The sequence below is a fragment of the Zophobas morio genome, unplaced genomic scaffold (assembly GCF_036711695.1).
Source record: "Zophobas morio isolate AGI-343-1 ecotype UQ-CSIRO unplaced genomic scaffold, CSIRO_AGI_Zmor_V1 ptg000006l, whole genome shotgun sequence".
NCBI lineage: Eukaryota > Metazoa > Arthropoda > Insecta > Coleoptera > Tenebrionidae > Zophobas > Zophobas morio.
The window spans coordinates 8205197-8227911 of record NW_026972111.1 but is presented as its reverse complement, the minus strand read 5'-3'; the positions used below and the strand labels follow the sequence as shown (position 1 = coordinate 8227911).

The 22715-nt window shown below is 34.4% G+C and overlaps 2 protein-coding genes across 2 annotated transcripts; one reads left to right on the top strand and one right to left on the bottom strand.

The window, feature by feature from the left end:
- Nucleotides 1-19550: 19550 nt before the first annotated feature.
- Nucleotides 19551-20853, bottom strand: LOC135123056 (major royal jelly protein 1). The gene is made up of 2 exons (XM_064047549.1): nt 20732-20853; nt 19551-20681 (listed from the first exon to the last, which is right to left on the bottom strand). The coding sequence occupies exon 2, from the start codon at nt 20676-20678 to the stop codon at nt 19551-19553; it is 1128 nt and encodes a 375-aa protein (XP_063903619.1). The 5' UTR covers nt 20679-20681; nt 20732-20853.
- A 117-nt stretch (nt 20854-20970) lies between these two features.
- Nucleotides 20971-22178, top strand: LOC135123800 (protein yellow). Its single transcript, XM_064048677.1, has one exon. It carries the CDS (start codon nt 21045-21047, stop codon nt 22176-22178), a length of 1134 nt encoding a protein of 377 aa, XP_063904747.1. The 5' UTR covers nt 20971-21044.
- The last annotated feature ends 537 nt before the right edge of the window (nt 22179-22715 follow it).

The window sequence follows — 22715 nt, the reverse complement described above, 5'->3', positions numbered from 1 at the left end:
GATTCTGTTTTATCATCCAAAGCAGCACTTGCGTTATTGGTTTCAGTGCTATAAAATAAATGAAAATATTAAATATTTGCTAAGAAAGAGTCCTATAAGATGTTCTTTGAAAACATTTTTTGTAATTGAATTTGTTTGATTTATAGCAATATTCAAGTAAAATAACTTTCTTAATTTCTGTGATTTTATCCCTAGAACAAATTTCTTTAACTAACTTGGCTGATTTCCAGACTTTAGTTTTTTTTCCTTTTTTAGGAAGATAATTCAGAAGTTCGTGTTGCAAATTTCGTTCGAAATCGTCTTCACTAAAATGTTGTGAACACACTCTTGCATTTTTTACTATAAAAGAGTCCGACCGACAACAATAAATAACCCATACTTGTCCCTTGGAAATGAATAAAATTGTATGTCTTTTTGAAAATGTCTTGATAGTTTATCGCTATTACACCCAAAAACGCCACAACGCATCGTTGTGACTTTATAAAATTATTAAAACATAACGTATAGCCATTAAACCTTCTTAAAAAATACGTGGAATACAGAAAAAAGTCGCAGAATACACGCGAAATGCCTGTGTTTACTCACCGAGTGACGTCACTCCCCCACTCCGTACGTGCGCAATATCATACCTAGTATTTATTGTATCATGCCGCCCACCCACCCTATCTCAATTGTGAAATTTTTTTCTTATTCATCGTGAGCAGAGGGGGGCGGAGCTTATTTAAAAACATCCCCCTCTTTCTACAAGAAATTACTACGTGGCACATGTTTTTCAGCAATAGTCTTGTTCAAAGAAAACAATATGTATTACGTAAAAAATTGATCGACAGAACTTCTCTCGCTCCTGAAGTACAATACAAAAAAATCCAGTTTTTTCGAAAAATGATAAGATTTGATTTTACGAATTTTATGTTTATTTTTTTTATAACCTTTACAAGAGTTATCAAAAAAAATTGAATAAATGCAGCGTAACACTAAAAATAACAGTGCTGTATTCTCACTTTCTCGGCAAAATGGAATGAGTCGTTTTTTATTTAATTCGTAAATTTTTTTGAGTCACCTGTATAAATAATTCTCATTTTTCGTTTCTTGTTGTGAAAACATGACTACACATATTAAGGAAAAAAACGGCAAAATATAAGCCCCGCCCACCCACCCTATCTCAATGGTGAAATTTTTTTCTTATTCATCGTGAGCAGAGGGGGGGCGGAGCTTATTTAAAAACATCCCCCTCTTTCTACAAGAAATTACTACGTGGCACGTGTTCTTCAGCAATAGTCTTGTTCAAAGAAAACAATATGTATTACGTAAAAAATTGGTGGACAGAACTTCTCTCGTTTCTGAAGTACAATACAAAAAATCCAGTTTTTTCGAAAAATTATAAGATTTGATTTTGCGAATTTTATTTTTAATTTATTTTTTTTATAACCCTCATAAGGGCTATCAAAAAATTTGAATAAATGCAGCGTAATAATAATAATAACAGTGCTGTATTCTCATTTTTTTCGCAAAATGGAATGAGACGTTTTTGATTTAATTCGTTCATTTTTTGAGTCACCTGTATAAATAATTCTCATTTTAAGTTTCTTGTTCTGAAAAGATGACTGCACATATTAAGAAAACAAAACGGCAAAATATAAGCCCCGCCCACCCACCCTATCGCATTTGTGATTTTTTCGGAAAAATGAAGTAAGTCGTTCTTGCATTAATCAATAAAATAAATTGCCTCATTCATTAATTTTTTTTATTCACTCTGTACAAGAATTCTATTACTTGCTAAGATAAGACTTATTTTGGAAAATGACATAAACTCTGAGAAAATAGGGGGTGGGTTGGCGGGGCTAGCACTGGGTAATATAAGACTGATTTTGACCCTATTAAACTTGTAACAAAGATTTAGCAATTTAACCCGTTGCTATTGAAATTTGCAATTTAACACCTTTAAATTTCACAAGTTTTTAGATGATTAATAGAGGCAAAATCAGTTTTATCTTAACAATTACTAGGCCCGCCTACCCGCCCCCTATTTTCCCAGAGGATATGTATGTCATTTGTCAAAATCAGTTTAACTTACTAAGTACTAGCCCCGCCCACCCACCCCTATTTTTCCAGAGGATGCCATTTGCCAAAATCAGTCTTATCTTACCAAATACTAGCCCCGCCCACCCGCCCCCTATTTTTTCAGAGGATATGTCATTTGCCAAAATAAGACTTATGTTAGCAAGTACCACCCCTGCCACCCGCCCTTTATTTTCTCAGAAGGTAGTACTTACTAGTACTTGCTAAGATAAGTCTTATTTTGGCAAATGACATATCCTCAGAAAATAAGGGTGGGTGGGCGGGGCTAGAACTTACTTAGATAATACTGATTTTGACTCTATTAAACCTGTAAATAAGATTTAGCAATTTAACTCGTTACTATGAAAATTTGCTATTTAACACCTTTAAATTTCATAAGTTTTACAAGATTAATAGGGCCAAAATCAATTTTATCTTAACAAATACTAGGAACGCCCACCCGGCCCCTATTTTCCCAGAGGATATGTATGTCATTTGTCAAAATCAGTTTTATCTTAACAAGTACTAGCCCCGCCCAACCACCCCTATTTTTTCAAAGGATATGTCATTTGCCAAAATAAGACTTATGTTAGCAAGTACTACCCCTGCCATCCGCCCTTTATTTTCTCAGAAGGTAGTACTTACTAGTACTTGCTAAGATAAGTCTTATTTTGGCAAATGACATATCCTCAGAAAATAAGGGTGGGTGGGCGGGGCTAGAACTTGCTTAGATAATACTGATTTTGACTCTATTAAACCTGTAAATAAGATTTAGCAATTTAACTCGTTACTATGAAAGTTTGCTATTTAACACCTTTAAATTTCATAAGTTTTACAAGATTAATAGGGCCAAAATCAATTTTATCTTAAATACTAGGAACGCCCACCCGGCCCCTTTTTTCCCAGAGGATATGTATGTCATTTGTCAAAATCAGTTTTATCTTAACAAGTACTATCCCCGCCCACCCACCCCTATTTTTTTAGAGGATATGTCATTTGCCAAAATCAGTCTTATCTTACCAAGAACTAGCCCCGCCCACCCGCCCTCTCTTTTCCCAGAGGATATGTCATTTGCCAAAATCAGTGTTATCTTACCAAGTACTAGCCCCACCCACCCGCCCTTTATTTTCTCTGAGGGTAGTACTTGCTAGTACTTGCTAGGATAAGTCTTATTTTGGCAAATGACATATCTCTGAAAAAATAGGGGTAGGTGGGCAGGGCTAGTACTTATAAGATAAAACTGATTTTGATAAATGACATTTCCCTTGGGCAAATAGAAGGCAGGTAGGCGGGCCTAGTATTTGTTAAGATAAAACTGCTTTTGCCTATATTAATCTTTTAAATCTTGTGAAATTTAAAAGTGTTAAATTGCAAATTGCAATGACAACGGTTTAAATTGCTAAACCTTTGTTACAAGTTTAATAGTGTCAAAATCAGTCTTAGCTTACCAAGTACTAGCCCTGCCCACCCACTTCCTATTTTATGAGTGCATTGATAAATCATAAGGATAAGACCATAATATTTTGAATATTTCAGAGAGGATTTATTCGGCAAAAATTTTGAGATTACGTCAACAATTTTTTACCATGATTAATTGATTACGATAACCTTAAAAGGTTTGAGAGCATTTGGTTTGCAGTTTCAAAATTAAATTGCAAAATGTTATATGGTTTAGTTTTTTCCCAAAAATCTGGATTTCTTGGGTGAAAACTCAACATGGGCTCATACACCACAAGTTCAAAAGAATCTTATTTTATACAATTTTAAAAAATAGTGTTGTGAATTTTAGAGTTGACGTCATCTTATTGGTGGTGTTGATGATTAGCCGAATTTTGGTTAGCGTTTAATCATCTAAACGATACTCCTGATTTAGACACAAAATTTGACAACAATCGGTTCGGTAGTTTCGGAGATTATCGTCCAATAAAAATTGATGCAGACGACGCAGAAAGACGAACAGATGGAAACGGGAGACCAATTTTTTCGTACTTTAGGGGTCATAAAACGTCGAGAAAACCTGAAAGCAACGATTCGTCGAGAAAACCTGAAAGCAACGATTCGTCGGAATGTATGTATCAACTATATTTCCTCAGGAAGTAAAAAATTATGTTGTTAACGGAACAGTAATTTTATCTTTCTTAGGTTGTCAGTTTGCTAATTGTCATCAAGATTGACATTTGAATTTTAAAACTCGACATACGAGAATTATTTCCTCGCCTCGTGCTTTTGAAAGATAACTATATACATATACCAGAAAAAAGGAAGGAATGATTAAGCCCCACCCACCCGCCCCTATCTCAGTCATGATGAATTTTAAACATGTTTTAAGTTTCTTGTTGTGAACAAATGACTGCACATATTACGAAAAAAAAAAGGCAAAATGTAAGCCCCGCACACCCGCCCTATCTCAATTGTGATGATTATTTCTTATTCGTCGTGAGCCGGGGGGCGGAGCTTATTTGCAAAATATTCATTTTTCTGCAAGAAATTACCTTCTGAAACATGTTCTTAAGTAGTAGTGTTGTTTAAAGAAAACTATGTGCATTATGTAAAAAATTGGTCGAAGGCCATTTCGACAGAACTTTCCTCGCTCTTGAAGAAATCCAGCTTTTTCACAAAATTATAAGATTAAAAAAATATTCTAAAAAAAGAAATTATAAAAAAAATATATTAAACATTCTACAACCAACAATTCTATATAAGATTTGATTTTGCGAATTTTTGTTGATAGTCCTTATAAGTTAAAATAAAAAAATTAAACAAAAAAATACAATAAAATAATGTAATGCTAAAGTAAAGGCAGTTGCAAAGTTTAACGGCACAATGTTGTTATATATTTTATTTTTTTCAAAAATCTATATGTAAAAAAAATCATTTGCAAATTTTAAACACGACGTCAATCAATTGGTGGTACAGATGATTATCAAAATTTTGGTTATGGTTTTATCATCTACATGATATTCGTAATGAACACACAAAATTTGACAGTGACCGGTCCAGTAGTTTCTTAGATTATATGTCTAATAAAAATTAGCACAGAGACAGACACACAGACCAACAGACTGAAACGGGAGATCAATTTTTTCGTACTGGAGATGTCATAAAACGTCGAGAAAACCTAATTCGTCCGATGTTGGTAACGGAGCAGTAATGTCAGTTTGCTAATTATCGTCAAGGTTGACATTTGAATTTTAAAACTCCACAGAACCCAATGATTAAGCCCCACCCCGCAGGCCTATCTCAGTTGTGACGAATTTTTCATTCGTTGTCAGATCGAGAGGTGGAGCTTAATATGTCAAAAGCCATATTTCTCCACAAAAATGTATCATTTCAAACATGTAAGTTCTTGTTGACTGCGCAAATTAAGAAAGAAAGAAAAAAGGTAAAATAAGTATAATGGCTGGAAACTTTCCATAGATTTTTCCAAATTAAGTTTGGAAGTTGTGCTTTTGCACAATGACAATATTTTACTATTACTCCAATTGCCCATGCGATACATATAAAAGAGGCGTACGCAAATATGGAGAAATTGCTCACCTACATTCAATATGGCACCTTATGTGGAGATCTGAAAGTGATAAAACTTTTACTTACTTAGTTGGCTTGCGAGATGAATATACTAAATATCCACGTTTTTATGTCACTGAGATAGCTATGATCGATTTGCACATTATGTGATTAAAGACTGGCCTCCAAGTACAGAATTGTCACCAGGAGAAAAAAATTGGTTGAAGTTTATTTGGACAGAACTTCCCTCGCGCCTGATGTATAAGTCTTACAAATCCCGCTTCTTTGAAAAATTATAAAATTAGATTTTGCGATATTTGTTTTATGATAACATACTTAGATGCAAAAATAAAGCGCTAATCGAGCTGCGTAATGATTACATGAGTACGAGAATAATGCCTTAGTCTAGGTGTGACATATACAACTTTTTCTATGAATTAGTTTATTTTGAAAAAAAAGTTCATTGATTAGAAAATGGATGATGTAATTTAACATTTCTGCGTTAATGCGACAATGTAATTCGGATTATACACTATCTAGCATGCATATAGCACGCATATTTTGCACATTTTATCATTTTTTGTAATTTTTGCATATTTTAGCAATTTCCGCGGTAAAATAAAATTCTCTCAATTAATAAAATTTTGCCTGCGTTAATAAAGGTCGGTCTGTCCTTTTAATTAGGTGCTGTTTTAATTATCAACTTATCAAAATTTGTTCATTCAGAAAATACAGAGTAGTGGAGTTAAGCAGACAGGGTATGCATATATTTGTAGTGAGTTTTTCGATATACCAATTTTTTATTGTTATTTGCTTTGAATATAACACATACATTTTTTTTCTTTCACTTCTGCTTTTCATTGTATTTTGCATCACTGTATGTACCTATTAGTTCGCTAGATAAATGCTTATGTGTGTTTTTTATTTTGACTACATGTATAACCATGGGTTTTATCTTTTTACATAAAATGTTTCAAGTGCTTAAATACTGCTTTTTAAGTCCCTGTATGATTCAATGTAACCAAATCGTCGTTGATATCACGTTAATTTTCCAGTTTTATTGATTCGCGTAAATTCCACAGTTGCATTTAATTACATAAATAAAGTACTTTTCGACTGAAGAAGTTTATATCAACAAACGAAAGTAGCATCATTAATGAGGTGTCTTCTTAAATGCCAAAGAATTAGTGGTCATTAAGACGTATAATCAAGGACGACAACCATAGCATCTGCTATTCTATGACGCAAATTTACCAGAAATTATTTCGACGGGGACAGTATATAAAACAGAAGACCAAATTTCTAGAAAACTTGATTACGTGCGATACTTCTATGTCACCTTTATTCAATTTCAACGATTTCATTAATTATTTTCACACGCATGTCTAATGACTTTTATTCGTTCATGGTATTTGCTGAAAAACACATTGTTATCAGTGCATAATAATTATTAAAATGCAAATTCTGTACACTTAAAGCATTAATATAGAATATTTATAAATTATTACAATATTTTAACGTATGTTATGTCGTAATTCACATTTTTTTTTATTTACGTTTCCTTTGCTCGCAAAAAGTGGTCAAAACGAAATCAACATGAATAATGGAAAATATTTTTTAGTCTTTAATTAACAACTTTGCATTTTATAACTAGATCATGGAATTGTCTGGCGTATTTTCGTGTCTATTTAAAATGAAGTTAAACCGCAAACCTGTCATTTCAAATTTTGATACATTTGACAGATTTGTTTTGACGTTCGTGACATTTCAAAAGAGTTCAAATCATTTTGGTGATTGGTGACACGAGAAAATTTTCAGTTGTTTTGCATAGGTGAGTTTATTACAGTATTTTATGACGACGCTGTATATGTATGCGCTATCTTAGGGAAGAAAAATGAAATCAAAAATTACACCTAGTTGTAATAAAATAAAATAGCTGGAAAAAAATGGCCAATCTTCACAAGATGATCAGGACCTTGCAATGGATGATTAACGGGCCCATTTAAAATATCTGGGATATGGGACGAGAATGGTCATCTTCTTGATAACTTCAGGCTGTTGCCAATATGTTAGCTGATCATTTTTCCAAGGTTTTTACCTTTACGGCCTGTTCTGATTTTCTTGCTTTAATAGACTTCTCGGAAAACATTATTCTGCGGAAACTAAATAAGTTAAAGGACCGAAAATGTCCGGGTCCGGATTACTGTTATATGTAAATTTACTGAAAATATGTGCAGATTTTCTGGCTAAGCCTCCGAGTATTCTCTTCCGTCGCTCATTTACTTCAGGTTTAATTCCTTCAGATTGGAAAAATATATGTTCTCTCAATATCCCTGAACGTTCCTTCAGATTTCCTTAGAATTTTTCAAGATCACTTTGGATCCTTTCAGATCCCTGCAGACTGTTCCAGATTCTTCCAGATTTTTTGAGATTCCTTCCGATCCCGTCTGATTTTTTCCAATTCTTTCCGATTCTTAGTATTATATTCCCTCAGATTTTCTTGGATTCCCTCAGATTCTTCCAGGTTCTTTTCTTTTCTATAAGATTCTTCTTTTCGGATCGTTTCGAATTGTTTCACATTCTTTCCAATTTTTTCAGATTCTTTCATAAACACCGTCAGGAATCCTCACGATTTTTTCAAATTTTTGAATTCTATTCAGGTCGTTTTAAAACCGCGCAGATACTTTCAGATCCCTGCAGACTTTTCCAAATTCTTCCAGATTTTTCTAGATTCTTCGAGATTCTCACAGGTTTCCTCAGATTCCTTCAAATAACTTCGGAATCTCTCAAATTGCCTCAAATTCCTTCAGATTCTTTCAAATGCATTCCAATTCTTTCCGATTCTTAGTATGATATTCCCTGAGATTTTCTTGGATTCCTTCAGATTCTTACAGATTGTTTCCTTTTTTTTAAGATTCTTCTTTCCGGATTGTTTCACATTCTTTCGGATTTTTTCAGATTCTTCCAAGACACCGTCAGGAATCCTCGCAATTTTTTCAAATTTTTGAATTCTATTCGGGTCGTTTTAAAACCGTGCAGATACTTTCAGATCCCTGCAGACTATACCAAATTCTTCCACATTTTTCTAGATTCTTCGAGATTCTCACAGGTTTCCTCAGATTCCTTCAAATAATTTCGGAATCTCTCAAATTCCCTCAAATTCTTTCAGATTCTTTCAAATTCATTCCAATTCTTTCCGATTCCTAGTATCATATTCCCTCAGATTTTCTTGGATTCCCTCAGATTCATCCAGATTCTTCCCTTTTTTTTAAGATTCTTCTTTTGGGATTGTTTGGGATTGTTTCACATTCTTTCGAATTTTTTTAGATTCTTTCAAAGACACCGTCAGGAATCCTCGCGACTTTTTCAAATTTTTGAATTCTATTCATGTCGTTTCAAAACCGTGCCGATACTTTCAGATCACTACAGACTTTTCCAAATTCTTCAAGATTTTTCTAGATTCTTCGAGATTCTCACAAGTTTCCTCAGATTCCTTCAAATAATTTCGAAATCTCTCAAATTAGCTCAAATTCCTTCAGATTTTTCAAATGCATTCCAATTCTTTCCGATTCTTAGTTTCATATTCCCTCAGATTTTCTTGGATTCCCTCAGATTTTTTCAGATTCTTTCCTTTTTTTAAGATTCTTCTTTTCGGATTGTTTCCGATTGTTTCACATTCTTTCGAATTGTTTCAGATTCTTTCAAAGACACCGTCAAGAATCCTTACGTATCTTTCAAATTTTTGAATTCTATTCAGGTTGTTTTAAAACCGTGCAGATACTTTCGGATCCCTACAGACTTTTCCAAATTCTTCCAGATTTTTCTAGATTCTTCCAGATTCTCACAGGTTTCCTCAGATTCCTTCAAATAATTTCAGAATCTCTCAAATTCTTTCAGATTCTTTCAAATGCATTCCAATTCTTTCCGATTCATTGTATCATATTCCCTCTGATTTTCTTGGATTCCCTAAGATTTATCCAGATTCTTCTCTTTTTTTTAAGATGCTTCTTTTGGGATTGTTTGGGATTGTTTCACATTCTTTCGAATTTTTTTAGATTCTTTCAAAGACATCGTCAGGAATCCTCGCGACTTTTTCAAATTTTTGAATTCTATTCATGTCGTTTCAAAACCGTGCCGACACTTTCAGATCCCTACAGACTTTTCCAAATTCTTCAAGATTTTTCTAGATTCATCGAGATTCTCACAAGTTTCCTCAGATTCCTTCAAATAATTTTGAAATCTCTCAAATTCGCTCAAATTCCTTCAGATTTTTCAAATGCATTCCAATTCTTTCCGATTCTTAGTATCATATTCCCTCAGATTTTCTTGGATTCCCTCAGATTCTTCCAGATTCTTTCCTTTTTTTAAGATTCTTCTTTTCGGATTGTTTCCGATTGTTTCACATTCTTTCGAATTGTTTCAGATTCTTTCAAAGACACCGTCAGGAATCCTTACGGTTCTTTCAAATTTTTGAATTCTATTCAGGTTGTTTTAAAACCGTGCAGATACTTTCGGATCCCTACAGACTTTTCCAAATTCTTCCAGATTTTTCTAGATTCTTCCAGATTCTCACAGGTTTCCTCAGATTCCTTCAAATAATTTCAGAATCTCTCAAATTCTTTCAGATTCTTTCAAATGCATTCCAATTCTTTCCGATTCATTGTATCATATTCCCTCTGATTTTCTTGGATTCCCTAAGATTCATCCAGATTCTTCTCTTTTTTTTAAGATGCTTCTTTTGGGATTGTTTGGGATTGTTTCACATTCTTTCGAATTTTTTTAGATTCTTTCAAAGACATCGTCAGGAATCCTCGCGACTTTTTCAAATTTTTGAATTCTATTCATGTCGTTTCAAAACCGTGCCGACACTTTCAGATCCCTACAGACTTTTCCAAATTCTTCAAGATTTTTCTAGATTCATCGAGATTCTCACAAGTTTCCTCAGATTCCTTCAAATAATTTTGAAATCTCTCAAATTCGCTCAAATTCCTTCAGATTTTTCAAATGCATTCCAATTCTTTCCGATTCTTAGTATCATATTCCCTCAGATTTTCTTGGATTCCCTCAGATTCTTCCAGATTCTTTCCTTTTTTTAAGATTCTTCTTTTCGGATTGTTTCCGATTGTTTCACATTCTTTCGAATTGTTTCAGATTCTTTCAAAGACACCGTCAGGAATCCTTACGGTTCTTTCAAATTTTTGAATTCTATTCAGGTTGTTTTAAAACCGTGCAGATACTTTCAGATCCCTACAGACTTTTCCAAATCCTTCCAGATTTTTCTAGATTCTTCGAGATGCTCACAGGTTTCCTCAGATTCCTTCAAATAATTTCGGAATCTCTCAAATTCCTTCAGATTCTTTCAAATGCATTCCAATTCTTTCTGATTCCTAGTATCATATTCCCTCAGATTTTCTTGGATTCCCTCAGATTCATCCAGATTCTTCCCTTTTTTTTAAGATTCTTCTTTTGGGATTGTTTGGGATTGTTTCACATTCTTTCGATTTTTTTTAGATTCTTTCAAAGACACCGTCAGGAATCCTCGCGACTTTTTCAAATTTTTGAATTCTATTCATGTCGTTTCAAAACCGTGCAGATACTTTCAGATCCCTACAGACTTTTCCAAATTCTTCAAGATTTTTCTAGATTCTTCGAGATTCTCACAAGTTTCCTCAGATTCCTTCAAATAATTTCGGAATCTCTCAAATTCCCTCAAATTCCTTCAGATTCTTTCAAATGCATTCCAATTTTTTCCGATTCTTAGTATCATATTCCCTCAGAATTTCTTGGATTCCCTCAGATTTTTCCAGATTCTTTCCTTTTTTTTAAGATTCTTCTTTCCGGATTGTTTCACATTGTTTCAGATTTTTTCAGATTCTTTCAAAGACACCGTCAGGATTCCTCACGATTTTTTCAAATTTTTGAATTTTATTCAGATCGTTTTGAAATCGTGCAGATACTTTCAGATACCTGCAGACTTTTCCAAATTCTTCCAGTTTTTTCTAGATTCTTCGAGATTCTCACAGGTTTCCTCAGATTCCTTCAAATAACTTCGTGATCTCTCAGATTCCCTCAAATTCCTTCAGATTCTTTCAAATGCATTCCAATTCTTTCCGATTCTTAGTATCATATTCCCTCAGATTTTCTTGGATTCCCTCAGAATCTTCCAAATTCTTCCCTTTTTATCACGCTTTTATTAGCTTGGGTTGTATGTAACGGAATCTTTGAGCTTAATTTTCATCGGTTTCTAAAAGTCTGATCATCTTGAAACTTTGCACACGTCTCAAGGATCGATGACAATGCAATAATTTGATAACAGTTTCCCATTATCCTTATTAGGACCGCCAGGATTTATAAATTCTTTTATGGATCCTGTGTAGTGGAGTAAAAGAGATAAAGCTAGCGCGCGATCTGCGCATGCCTGTAGTATCTGGTTTACTCTTCGTTGTAATTATAGTCTTGATTAAAATACAAATAACGGATATTAAATGAAAAAAACAAGAACGGACTTTTAATTAACTAAACGTGTGCAAAAATGGCTGATCGCATCTTAACTGTGTCAGTATATACCACGGTTATCTCTCTCCGTGTCGATTATACCGATCTATACCGATTATTTCTGTTTCAAGGACAATTTCTGCATAGCTTTGGTTTTACAGTCGGTAAAGAAGGAATTAATTATAATTAAAACATATCTAATCATGAATTCTCACCAACTTAAATAAAGATAACAAATTTTGATTCAGAAATACAAACATGGAGGAAAATTAACTATTTGGGGGGTAAAACTAACCACAATGATGAATTGTGTCCCGTTGGTCCGTGAGGGCGATTGATTTCGAACTAATTCCCGTTGATCGATCATACGGAAACCACTGAGTGGTTCTTTCTAGAAAAATCTAAATAAGTAATTAATTCCCCAATTTATGAATTTGTCGCAGACTAAAAAATGAAAAATAAATAATAGTTTAAAAAACTAAAAAAACACGCTTTTATTGCTAATCGAACTAAAAACTAGAAAATAATTTTTAATGACAGAGTTTAATATTACAGTAGTAGAAGATCGATCAAACAATCAATCATAATAAATCACCTCAAATTAAAATTATAATAAAATTTAAGTTATTAACAGAATAATTCAATTCAGAGTAAAAAGCGTGGGGTGCATTTTACTGCGGTTCATAACTATCCTCTCATAGATAGTTGCCAATAGAATGATTGTAATATTTAAAATATCAAGCACCCCACGCTTTTTACTCTGAATTGAATTATTCTGTTAATAACTTAAATTTTATTATAATTTTAATTTGAGGTGATTTATTATGATTGATTGTTTGATCGATCTTCTACTACTGTAATATTAAACTCTGTCATTAAAAATTATTTTCTAGTTTTTAGTTCGATTAGCAATAAAAGCGTGTTTTTTTAGTTTTTTAAACTATTATTTATTTTTAAGATTCTTCTTTTCGGATTGTTTGGGATTGTTTCACATTCTTTCGAATTTTTTGAGATTCTTTCAAAGACACCGTCAGGAATCTTCGCGATTTTTAAAAATTTTTCAATTCTATTCAGGTCGTTTTAAAACCGTGCAGATACTTTCAGATTCCTGCAGACTTTTCCAAATTCTTCCAGATTTTTCTAGATTCTTTGAGATTCTCACAGGTTTCCTTAGATTCCTTCAAATAACTTCGGAATCTCTCAAACTCCCTCAAATTCCTTCAGATTCTTTCAAATGCATTCAGATTCTTTCATTTTTTTCTGATTCTCTCTTTCAGATTTTTTCGATTTTTTTTAATCGTTCTGATTATGCCGAATGCTTTTCGATGCTTCCGGTTTGTTTCCAATCAATTTTTTTAAGATTCTATCAAAGACCATCAGTAATCCTCAAAATTCTTTCAAATTTGTCAGTTCTATTCCTCCAGTTTTTTTTATTCTATTTGATTTTTCGAAATTCTTCAAAATTCTCTCAGTTTCTCACAGGTTCCCTCAAATTCTTTCAAATTGCTTCAAATTCCTTCAATTTCTTTACGAATCTCCCAAATTCTGTTAGATTTCCTCAGACTCTCTAGGATTCTATGGATTTTAATAATAATACTAATACCTGGTTTCAAATTTTTCCACATTGCTTCAAAGTTCTGCAAAATTGTTCGGATTCTTCAAGCTTCTTCTAAAAATGTCTAAAAGAGTCTCCAGGAATCTGAAAGGATTTGTAAGGATCTGAAACAATCTGAACAGAACTAAAAAATTTTAAAGAATCTTGAGGATTTCTAATGAGTATCTTTGGAAGAATCTGAAAAGTTCAAGGGAATCTGAAAAAGTTTGAAAGAATCCGAAAAATGCGAAAGGGAGAATCAGAAAAAATCCAAATAATTCGAAAAGAAGAGTCGTATACAAAATTTAAAGAATTTGAAGAATTTTTCACCTACATATCGTTTCAGATTCTTTCAAATTTTCCCAGATCGTATCAGATCCCTGCATTCTTCTGGATTGTTCTGAATTTTTCGAAACAGCTAATATCCATCTACACGTTTATTTTTAAAATATTAGAACAAAAACATTCTGTTGGCCAGAAACAGTATAAATAAATAATAACACGGCACAAATTCATTGCTGAGGCATTGCCTCACCTGCCTTATAGGGCAAGCCGCCCCTGCTAATAGTATGAATCTTGTTTTCCCTGAGAAAACTATAATTTTAAAAAGTAGATCCAAATGATTTAGAAACTGTGAATTTAACTTTCGCTTCATAAAAAGGCAGGTAGCAAACAACAGGTATTTAATTCCTTGATACATTACATACTTTTAATACTACATATTTTTGCTATATGTAAGTAAATATTAACGTCACAATTTTGACTTTTTTCTGACTTCTCCAGTTGCAAAACTTCGTGTATTTTTTTTTTTTCATGCAAGTTTCTTGATTTTTCTAGAAGCAATACGAATTCTTAAACGAGAACGCAAAAGCGTGCTGTTATTGGTAGGAAACAGTGTATTATCCAACAAATGTTATAAAGTCACGAGTTTTTTAAATACCAACGGAGCTAGTGTTTAAAAAACGAGTTATGCATACCATACTTTTTCTACGGCCGGCAGGTAAGTGAGATAACGTAGAGTTGGTAGATATTAACGATTGAGATATTTCATAAATGTGGTTTTCAAAAGATTAATGCATTTTTATTTCACTAACTAAATATTTACCGACGTATGGGACTCGGTGTAGTCCTTCCTCGAGATTTTAATTGTTTAAAAGTGTAACATGAAATTTACAAAATTCGGTAGATAGATATTAATAATGATTACTTTAGATTGCAGATTAGTGCTCATTATTAACTCATAGCAACAAGTATTTCAATAATGCTCCTCCACTAATATTCTTATAACCATGACGATAACAAATATGAATGAGGCAGTTACCATTCATTCAGGAAATGCAGGGGAAATTTTATTCAAATAAAAAGTACAACAAATTTTTTAATAGCCCATTGTATAGAATTTACGACACTTATGGAAAATTCTTGATGGCCGACATGTGATGCTTCCCGACCTTTACATTCACGTCGCCTGTCTAAAACTCTTGACCGACAACAATTCTTTCGGTCAACCGAGCGCGAAGTTTCCCGTTTAGTGATACACGAGACGACTTTACTTTCAAAAGATTAGATTTTTGTAATTTTATCACTGTGCGACTTTAATGGGCTCGGTGCATGATAACTAGAGTAACTTTTCACTTGTGCGTTTCGAAACTTTTATAATGAGCTATCCGTTTACGGGGACATGTTGGGCATGTTGAATGTATGCTGGTGCACTTTCTACACGATATATTTATTATTTCCCGAATCCAGTGGTAATTTTAAGAAATGGAAAGCTTCCGGATGGGATCAGCGGTTACGAAACGCGTAAATTATGAAAATTTGCTCCAAGTCTTGATCTTTGACATAATTGTGGTCATTAGTGCCGGACTCGCGGGTTGTACTGTTCTGCATTTTATTACCTAAAAGTGCAATAAATTAGCGCTTGCGAGCTTGTTGGTTGCGTGGAATGTAAATATGAGACATTTATGCAAATGTTAATTTATTGTTAGACGGTTAAGAGAATAATCATTGGGTTGTAAACGTAACTTATAATCGAGTCATCCTTGGAATTGGATCCGTATGTCTTCTCTGAAATTGTATATTAATTTCACTATACATAGAAATTTTTTTAAGACAATACAATTATTTTTTTAAATAATTTAACTTTTTTAACTTTTTACGTGTAAGTATTACTAAATTAAGAAAAATATTAAAAAGTTGCTTTAAGCACCACAATAGTATAGTATTTAAAACAATGCTCTACATGTACACATACGAAAGAGCAGCTTTCGCGTTTCCGTCTATCTGTCTGAGCTCGGCTAATTTTATACTTATTTTAAAGACAGAACTATAAATAAAAATATGTGTAGATTTTTCTGACGAGTATTTGTCAACTACTAAAGGTACACACGAAAGCAAAAACCCAAACTTTTTCTGTTTCTTCACGCCCATCATAAATAAATTTTAGCAATTACGTGACCTTCGCGAGTCAAATCAACTGAAATAAGGATTAGTTGCGGTTTTTAACGTTGAGTAGAATCTACCACAAGTAATTGTCTTCAAACACGTATCCGTAAATATCACTTTACTTATTGTGAGTTAATGTTTTATCATTACTATCGCTCAAAAAAAATTGCTCCGAAGATTATTTAGATGTAACTTCCCTCACCCATAAAGTATAGTACATCAAATCCAGCTTTTCCGAAAAATAAAAAAAAGTTGATTTTCAAAGTTGTAATTTCACATTTAGTTAATGTGACTTGTTGAGGGGTCATGAATCGGCGAAAAAATATGAAAGTACCAAGTCGCCCGATGGACTCGACTACAATACTTTCTTAGCTTACGCTCGGGAAGTAAAATCGAAAATTTTCCTTTATGTTTCTGTGACGAAGCGATTTTTCAGACCACTCACTTTTCTTCACGAATAATTATGTAATCGAGAAACACACCTATGTCACATCTAGGAAAATCAATGCAATAATCGAACGTAAGTAATTGTATTCATCCTTTCACAAACACACCACTTTTTCATTTTGAAATTACGAATTCCAAATGTTGTATTATAATATATTGGAAAACGTTAGTTAATTTTAATTTTCCTGTTTTATGTTTTTCGTACGTCTTTTTTTATTGTTGCTATTAAACCACACCCTTTTGCTGATAAGACGTTAATAGGATACAATTAGAACTACTTTAGCCATTTATGGAACTGTTGTTTAATTTATAAAACAATCACGCTTAATAAGATCTAGATGATTATAAACTAGTGTTTGTGTCAATCATGTTTATGGATTCTGCATTTAAAACACAAATCAATATTAACACACAACGACATTTTCAACAACTGAAGAATAATTAAAATTTACATCCGGTGCGTGCATTTTAGGTATTTTCGACGTTTCGTAGCTCCTAGAATATAAAATAGTAGGTCTCTGATTTTGTCTATTTGTTATACATATGTCCTCATTAGGTAAGTAATCTCCGCAACTTAAATATTTGATGTGGTTTCAAAATTTTGGAATTCCTCTTAAAATGTGCAAAATGCTATGGTTCCGTTCCTGTGATAAGCCATCCATTTTTTAATTTAATCGCTAGTTGGAATTTATCTGTTCATCCCTTTTAAAAACTGGATGACGTCATTTTAAAATTTTGCAAAGTAATTATTACTTTACCTCAGCTCTTGACCTTCTTATTTCTGTCAAAATGTATTTTTAAGTGTCAAAATTATTTCAATTCTAATTAGATAAATTTAACGAAAATATAACTTTGTCATAATAAATATAATTTTTAAAGTAATTGTCATATTTAATTTCAGTTACGGCGGAAAAGTAATGAATTACACTTATCCACTATTTGTGTGATTACAATTTATTTGTTCATTTGTGAAAATAAATGGAAACTGTAACGGAACTTAGTTTTGATTAAAAAAAGAAGAGTGGGTTGAGAAGAAAAAGGGTTGACAGATAGAAAATAGTATCTGAATGTTTAATCTTGTTGATATTTTGTACATTTAAATAAATGAATCATATTATAAAACTAAATTAGAAAAAAACTGGCGACGATCATAGTTTACGGTTGTTTCTTTGGTAACTTGCCCAATTTTTTGAATGCAAAAAATAATTGAATACAGAAAAATTTTCATGGTTATTTGTACCCTCTAAAATACAGGTAAACAAGTCACAGAGTAAGGGAAAAATAGATATATCGAGATCGAACTCCGGCTTATACATATTTCGTATGGTTGGTATTATGTATTTAAAGACCAGCTTTACTACGAGAAATATTGCATAATAATAATTATAGTAGTAACAAATAAAACCAAAGTAAATTCATAAACCAGAGGTACAGGAACATGTTATTTGATAAATTTTATATGGGATGTATTAAGACAAATTTTGAGATGACGTCATCAAATTACTGGTGTGGATGATTAGTCAAAGTTTGGTTAGCGTTTTACGATCTACACGATGTTCCTAATATACATATAAAATTTGACAATAATCGGTCCAGTAGTTTCGGAGATGATCTGTCTAATAAAAATCGACACAGACGGTAGACAGACGACAGAAAGCCGGAAAGCTTAGACCTACTTTTTCGTACTCTAGGTATAATGAAACACTGAAAAACATGAAAGTAGCCATTCGTCTCCTGTAATAGTTAACTTAAGGTCAGGAAGTATACGGTACCAAGGGATACCTTAAGGTTAAATAAAATTTAAATAGATATCCCTTTTAGCATTAGGAAAATTCAGCCACAAGTATTAAATTAAGATTTAAAAAAGTCGTTTCCTGGTGATTTATTATATCGACGACAAAATAAATATTCCTAGAAATTGACACTTTAACCTTTGCCACTTATTTACACAGTACCAAAAAATAATGAAACTTGTTTTCTGAACCTAACAAGTAAGGTAACGTCTATTTTCATAGTAAGTTGTAGTATTGGTGAGTCTTTAAATAAGTGTCCCGTCGTTGACAACAACGATTTATAAATGAAACAACATATAGGTATTTTAATTTTCCCTAGGACTTGAATAAATTTTGCCTCCAATTCAATGAAAATTAGTTTCTAGTTTCAAAAAAAAACGCCACCTACACGGTTTTTTGAAATATTTAGTATCAAAATATTTTGAGAAACATTATTCTAAACTTATTAATATTAACATTTTAATAAAAAATCTACTGATATTTACCTTTAAAACTGGTAAATAACTCCGTACCTACACCTATTTTCCCTTACCAGTCAATAAACACTTTCAGATTTTTTTTTAAATTTCCTGTTCAAATTATGACATTATACATACATGACACTCGATAGCAATTAAGTAAGTGTTTTAATGAGATATCATATGTCAGCCATAAAAATTAGAAAGAATGTTGTAAATGATATCTTTATTAATTAAGTAATTATAAGGATTTTTTATTGGTTCCAGTTACAAATGGTTTGTTAACTGCTATTACGAAAATAAATAAATAAATATCTACAATACAACAAATTTGAGGCATTTTAATACGTTTACTTCCAGCAATTAACAAATTACTTCAGGACATTGTAACTTGCCTAAGTAATCAACAAACACAGTGAAGTAATCATGTTAATCAAATTTTCTCTACAACCAAAATTTTACGTAGTACTAGCACTCCTTTGCCACTTTTTGTTACTTTATCAGAGCATTATTTCTTCAACGAAACCATTCATAGTTTCATATCCATCATTACTTTAGAGAAAGCCAACACTTGTATCCATAATTAGGCAGTACTTAAACAGATACTTACTTTCTTTTAGTTAATATTAGTACCTCTGTTCTTTCATTACTTTTTACCGTATCGAAACAACTTAAACGTATCAAGGAATTTAATAAAACACAAACAAATAGTCAACAATATATTGCAACAATCACAGTACTTTCCATTTATCGTCAATCGCAAGTTTTGATAAGGGGATGTACAGCCATAGACGCCCCCAAACACCCAACAGTATTGCAAATATAATCATGAAAGTTACTCTCAATAGCCCACATGAGCTTCTTGTACCCCGGTACCACCTGTGTAGCCAATCTACAGTCACCACCTTTCTGTACCAACAAAAAGTTCTCAGGTCTGAAAGCCGTATCGGTGTTCCATATGTAAATATCCGACTCTCCCTTGTATCTAAAGAAAATAGCTGCACCGTTATCAGTGCCCAAAAGAACGATCTTAGTACCCGGAGGCTTAGCGCCAACGTCGACAATAGCACCATTAGCTTGTCCGTTCTGTAGGTAGCAAACTTTGATACTGAACAGCCTGGGGGATGACAAGTACGTGAAATATAAAACGTTACCGCATGATTTTCGCGCTAGCGCTAAGTACAAGACGTCTTTAGCACCACCGGCGCTCACGGCAGGTGGTAGTACCACCCGGTACCCTTTCCCGCCGAAAACATCATAAACCAGTATTCCTCCAGCTCCAGCGTCACTGGCGTACACGAAAGCGTTACCATCCTTGTCGTAGTCAACGATCATGGACTGGAAGCGACTTTCGGGGGCCATGAAAGGTGACAAGTCCACGTTTTTGATAACTTGGCCGTTGGCGGCGTTCACACCTATGATTTTCGGAGGGCAACGTCTGACCGGTTGTTCCAGCGTGTTCGTAATTCCCAAATCCAGGACCCAGAGGAGGTCCAGAGGGTCTAGGAAGATGTCAACGACGTTCTGGAGAGCATCGCAGTTGCCTTCTTCTTGAATAGCCCAGCAAGGGAAAGGTTGAAGGGTTGCGTGACATCCGCGACCTTTTAGAGAAAATTTAGCTAAGGTGAAAGGGACTCCGTGCTTGAATCGAGGCAGGGCTACAATTGCGTCGTCTTTAAAGATCTGGATTTTGGTACCGATCACATTCTTGGGTACGTAGCGACCAGTCTGGAGGTAGATGTTTTTAGTGGCTTCGCACGGAAAGGCGAGGTTGGTACCACTGAGTTTGTAACTCAAATCTGGAATGAGATTTCTGTTGCAGTCACTGGAAGTACCCGTGATGAAGGCGGCGAGGAAAACGAAAGTCAGAGGGGCCCACATGGTCTGAAATTTGAAGATATTGTCAACGGTTTGGGACGAACTGATCGTACTACCTGTATACTTAGAAGAGGCCGAACAACTGAATGAAGATGTCTTCAGAGCTTCAATTTATATTTGATTGTGTAAATGTTTGGTTTATGGTCATGTCCACAATATTTGTTTAATGTGATGACCCTGGTTGCGAAAATTGTTGATTCAGAGTTGACCGTGACATGTCAATCACCTCTGAGGAATCACGTTTATAGCGACCTCTACACATCGCATAAAAGACAACCTGGACCCAAAGCCGTCATCATTTTTCTCCAACTTGACCGAAAGTACACACCACAAAATAAATCTTCGTGTATTTATTTTTTTATTTTACAGATGATACCAAAGGCCTTCATTTTTTCCTTGACTATAGTGGCAATCAGCGCCACCTGTGACCGTGAAATTTCGCGTCCAGTGGAATGGACGGGAGGCAACTTCGAGTGGCCAAATCCAGCTACCAAATCAATTTACAAGACATCAGGTCGCTTCATCCAGAAGAACGCCATAGCCACCCGCGCCCAAATTTACAAAGACGACGTCATCATAGCCTTACCACGATACAAAGCCGGAGTTCCAGCTACTCTAGCTAAACTTTCTCTGAAACATAAGGGTTGCGAAGCTACTTTAACCCCGTTCCCTTGTTGGTCAACGCAGGAAGAAGGTAACTGCAACGCCCTCCAATCAGTCGTCGACATTGTCGCAGATTCCAATGAGATCCTCTGGGTTTTGGACGTGGGCGTGGTCAACACTTTGGAAACACCAATCAGGAGGTGTCCGCCTAAAGTCATCGCTGTGAGTCTCAGAACGGGAAAACTCGTCAAGACCCTTGACTTATCCGGTCTGGTGGCCCAAGCGTCACGTCTCCAGTACATAGCCGTGGAGTACGCCCCTGATGGACGCCCTTACGCTTACGTCAGCGATGCAGCTACTAGATCAATTCTAGTGTTCGACGTCGCTGGAAACAGGGGCTACAGAGTCGTACTTCCTAAAGCTGTCGTAGGAAACGGCAAACGCGACGTCCTCTATATCGCATTAATCCAGAAGGGCTGCGGCAACAACTTCATCGTCTTCACTTACCTCTCCTCTCCCAAAGTTTTCTCCATCCGAACCGACTACCTCCGAGCTGGTTGCACCGCTGGAAGAATCATCGACAGTGGTACCAAAGACGGGAAAATCATCATCCTGGGTACTGATCTCGGTACCGCCATCTTCTTCAGGTACGAAGGCAAACCAGAAGTCTACCGATGGGACGCTACCACTCCTCTCGCCCCCGGTCTTCCAGTACTGGTCTACAAATCCAAGAAGTGCTACCTCTCCACTCAAGCCTTACCTGATCTCAAACGCGAAAGGATGAGGATTCTCGAAAGTAATTTCCCTGATTTTATCCAGAACACTGTAGGGTGTGGAGCTTCGCAGAGAATCACTTTGTTAGGTGGTTGCGTCAACCCCAAGAGTACTCTGCCTACGTAATGAAACTGTGTAAATAGAGAATGTAATTTTATGTTGAAAGAATAAAGTTGCATTAAGTGAACATGTTGTATTTGAGTAGTTTGACGAGGCGTTTCTCTAGATGGGGTGACTCGGTCGGGCACTGAGTGGGATGACCGGGGTTGGCGATGGCCCAAATTCCGTTTTGCGGACCGGTGTAGAGTTGGGATACGTAGGGTAGAAGGTCGTACGATTGGGCTAAAACGTTGTAGTATTCGGCTTGGGGCGGTTGCCTACAAAATAAAAGTTTTAATAGCACAATATACCAAATTGATAACGTCAATTCAAAAAACTTTTCACGAGTTTCGCCAAAATAAATTAACGTTTTTTTTTAGTGTTTGGTATTGTAGTTCGATATTATCACTCATATGTTTTCTCATTAACTCTCAAAGTAGCTTGTAATGTAGTAGATGTAAAATTTTGATCGAACTGGAAAGGGACAGAAATCTGCAAATGGTCCTAGGTATTTTTATTGTTCTTAAATTTTTACCGATTCTTCCTGTGCTGTCAGACTTAAGT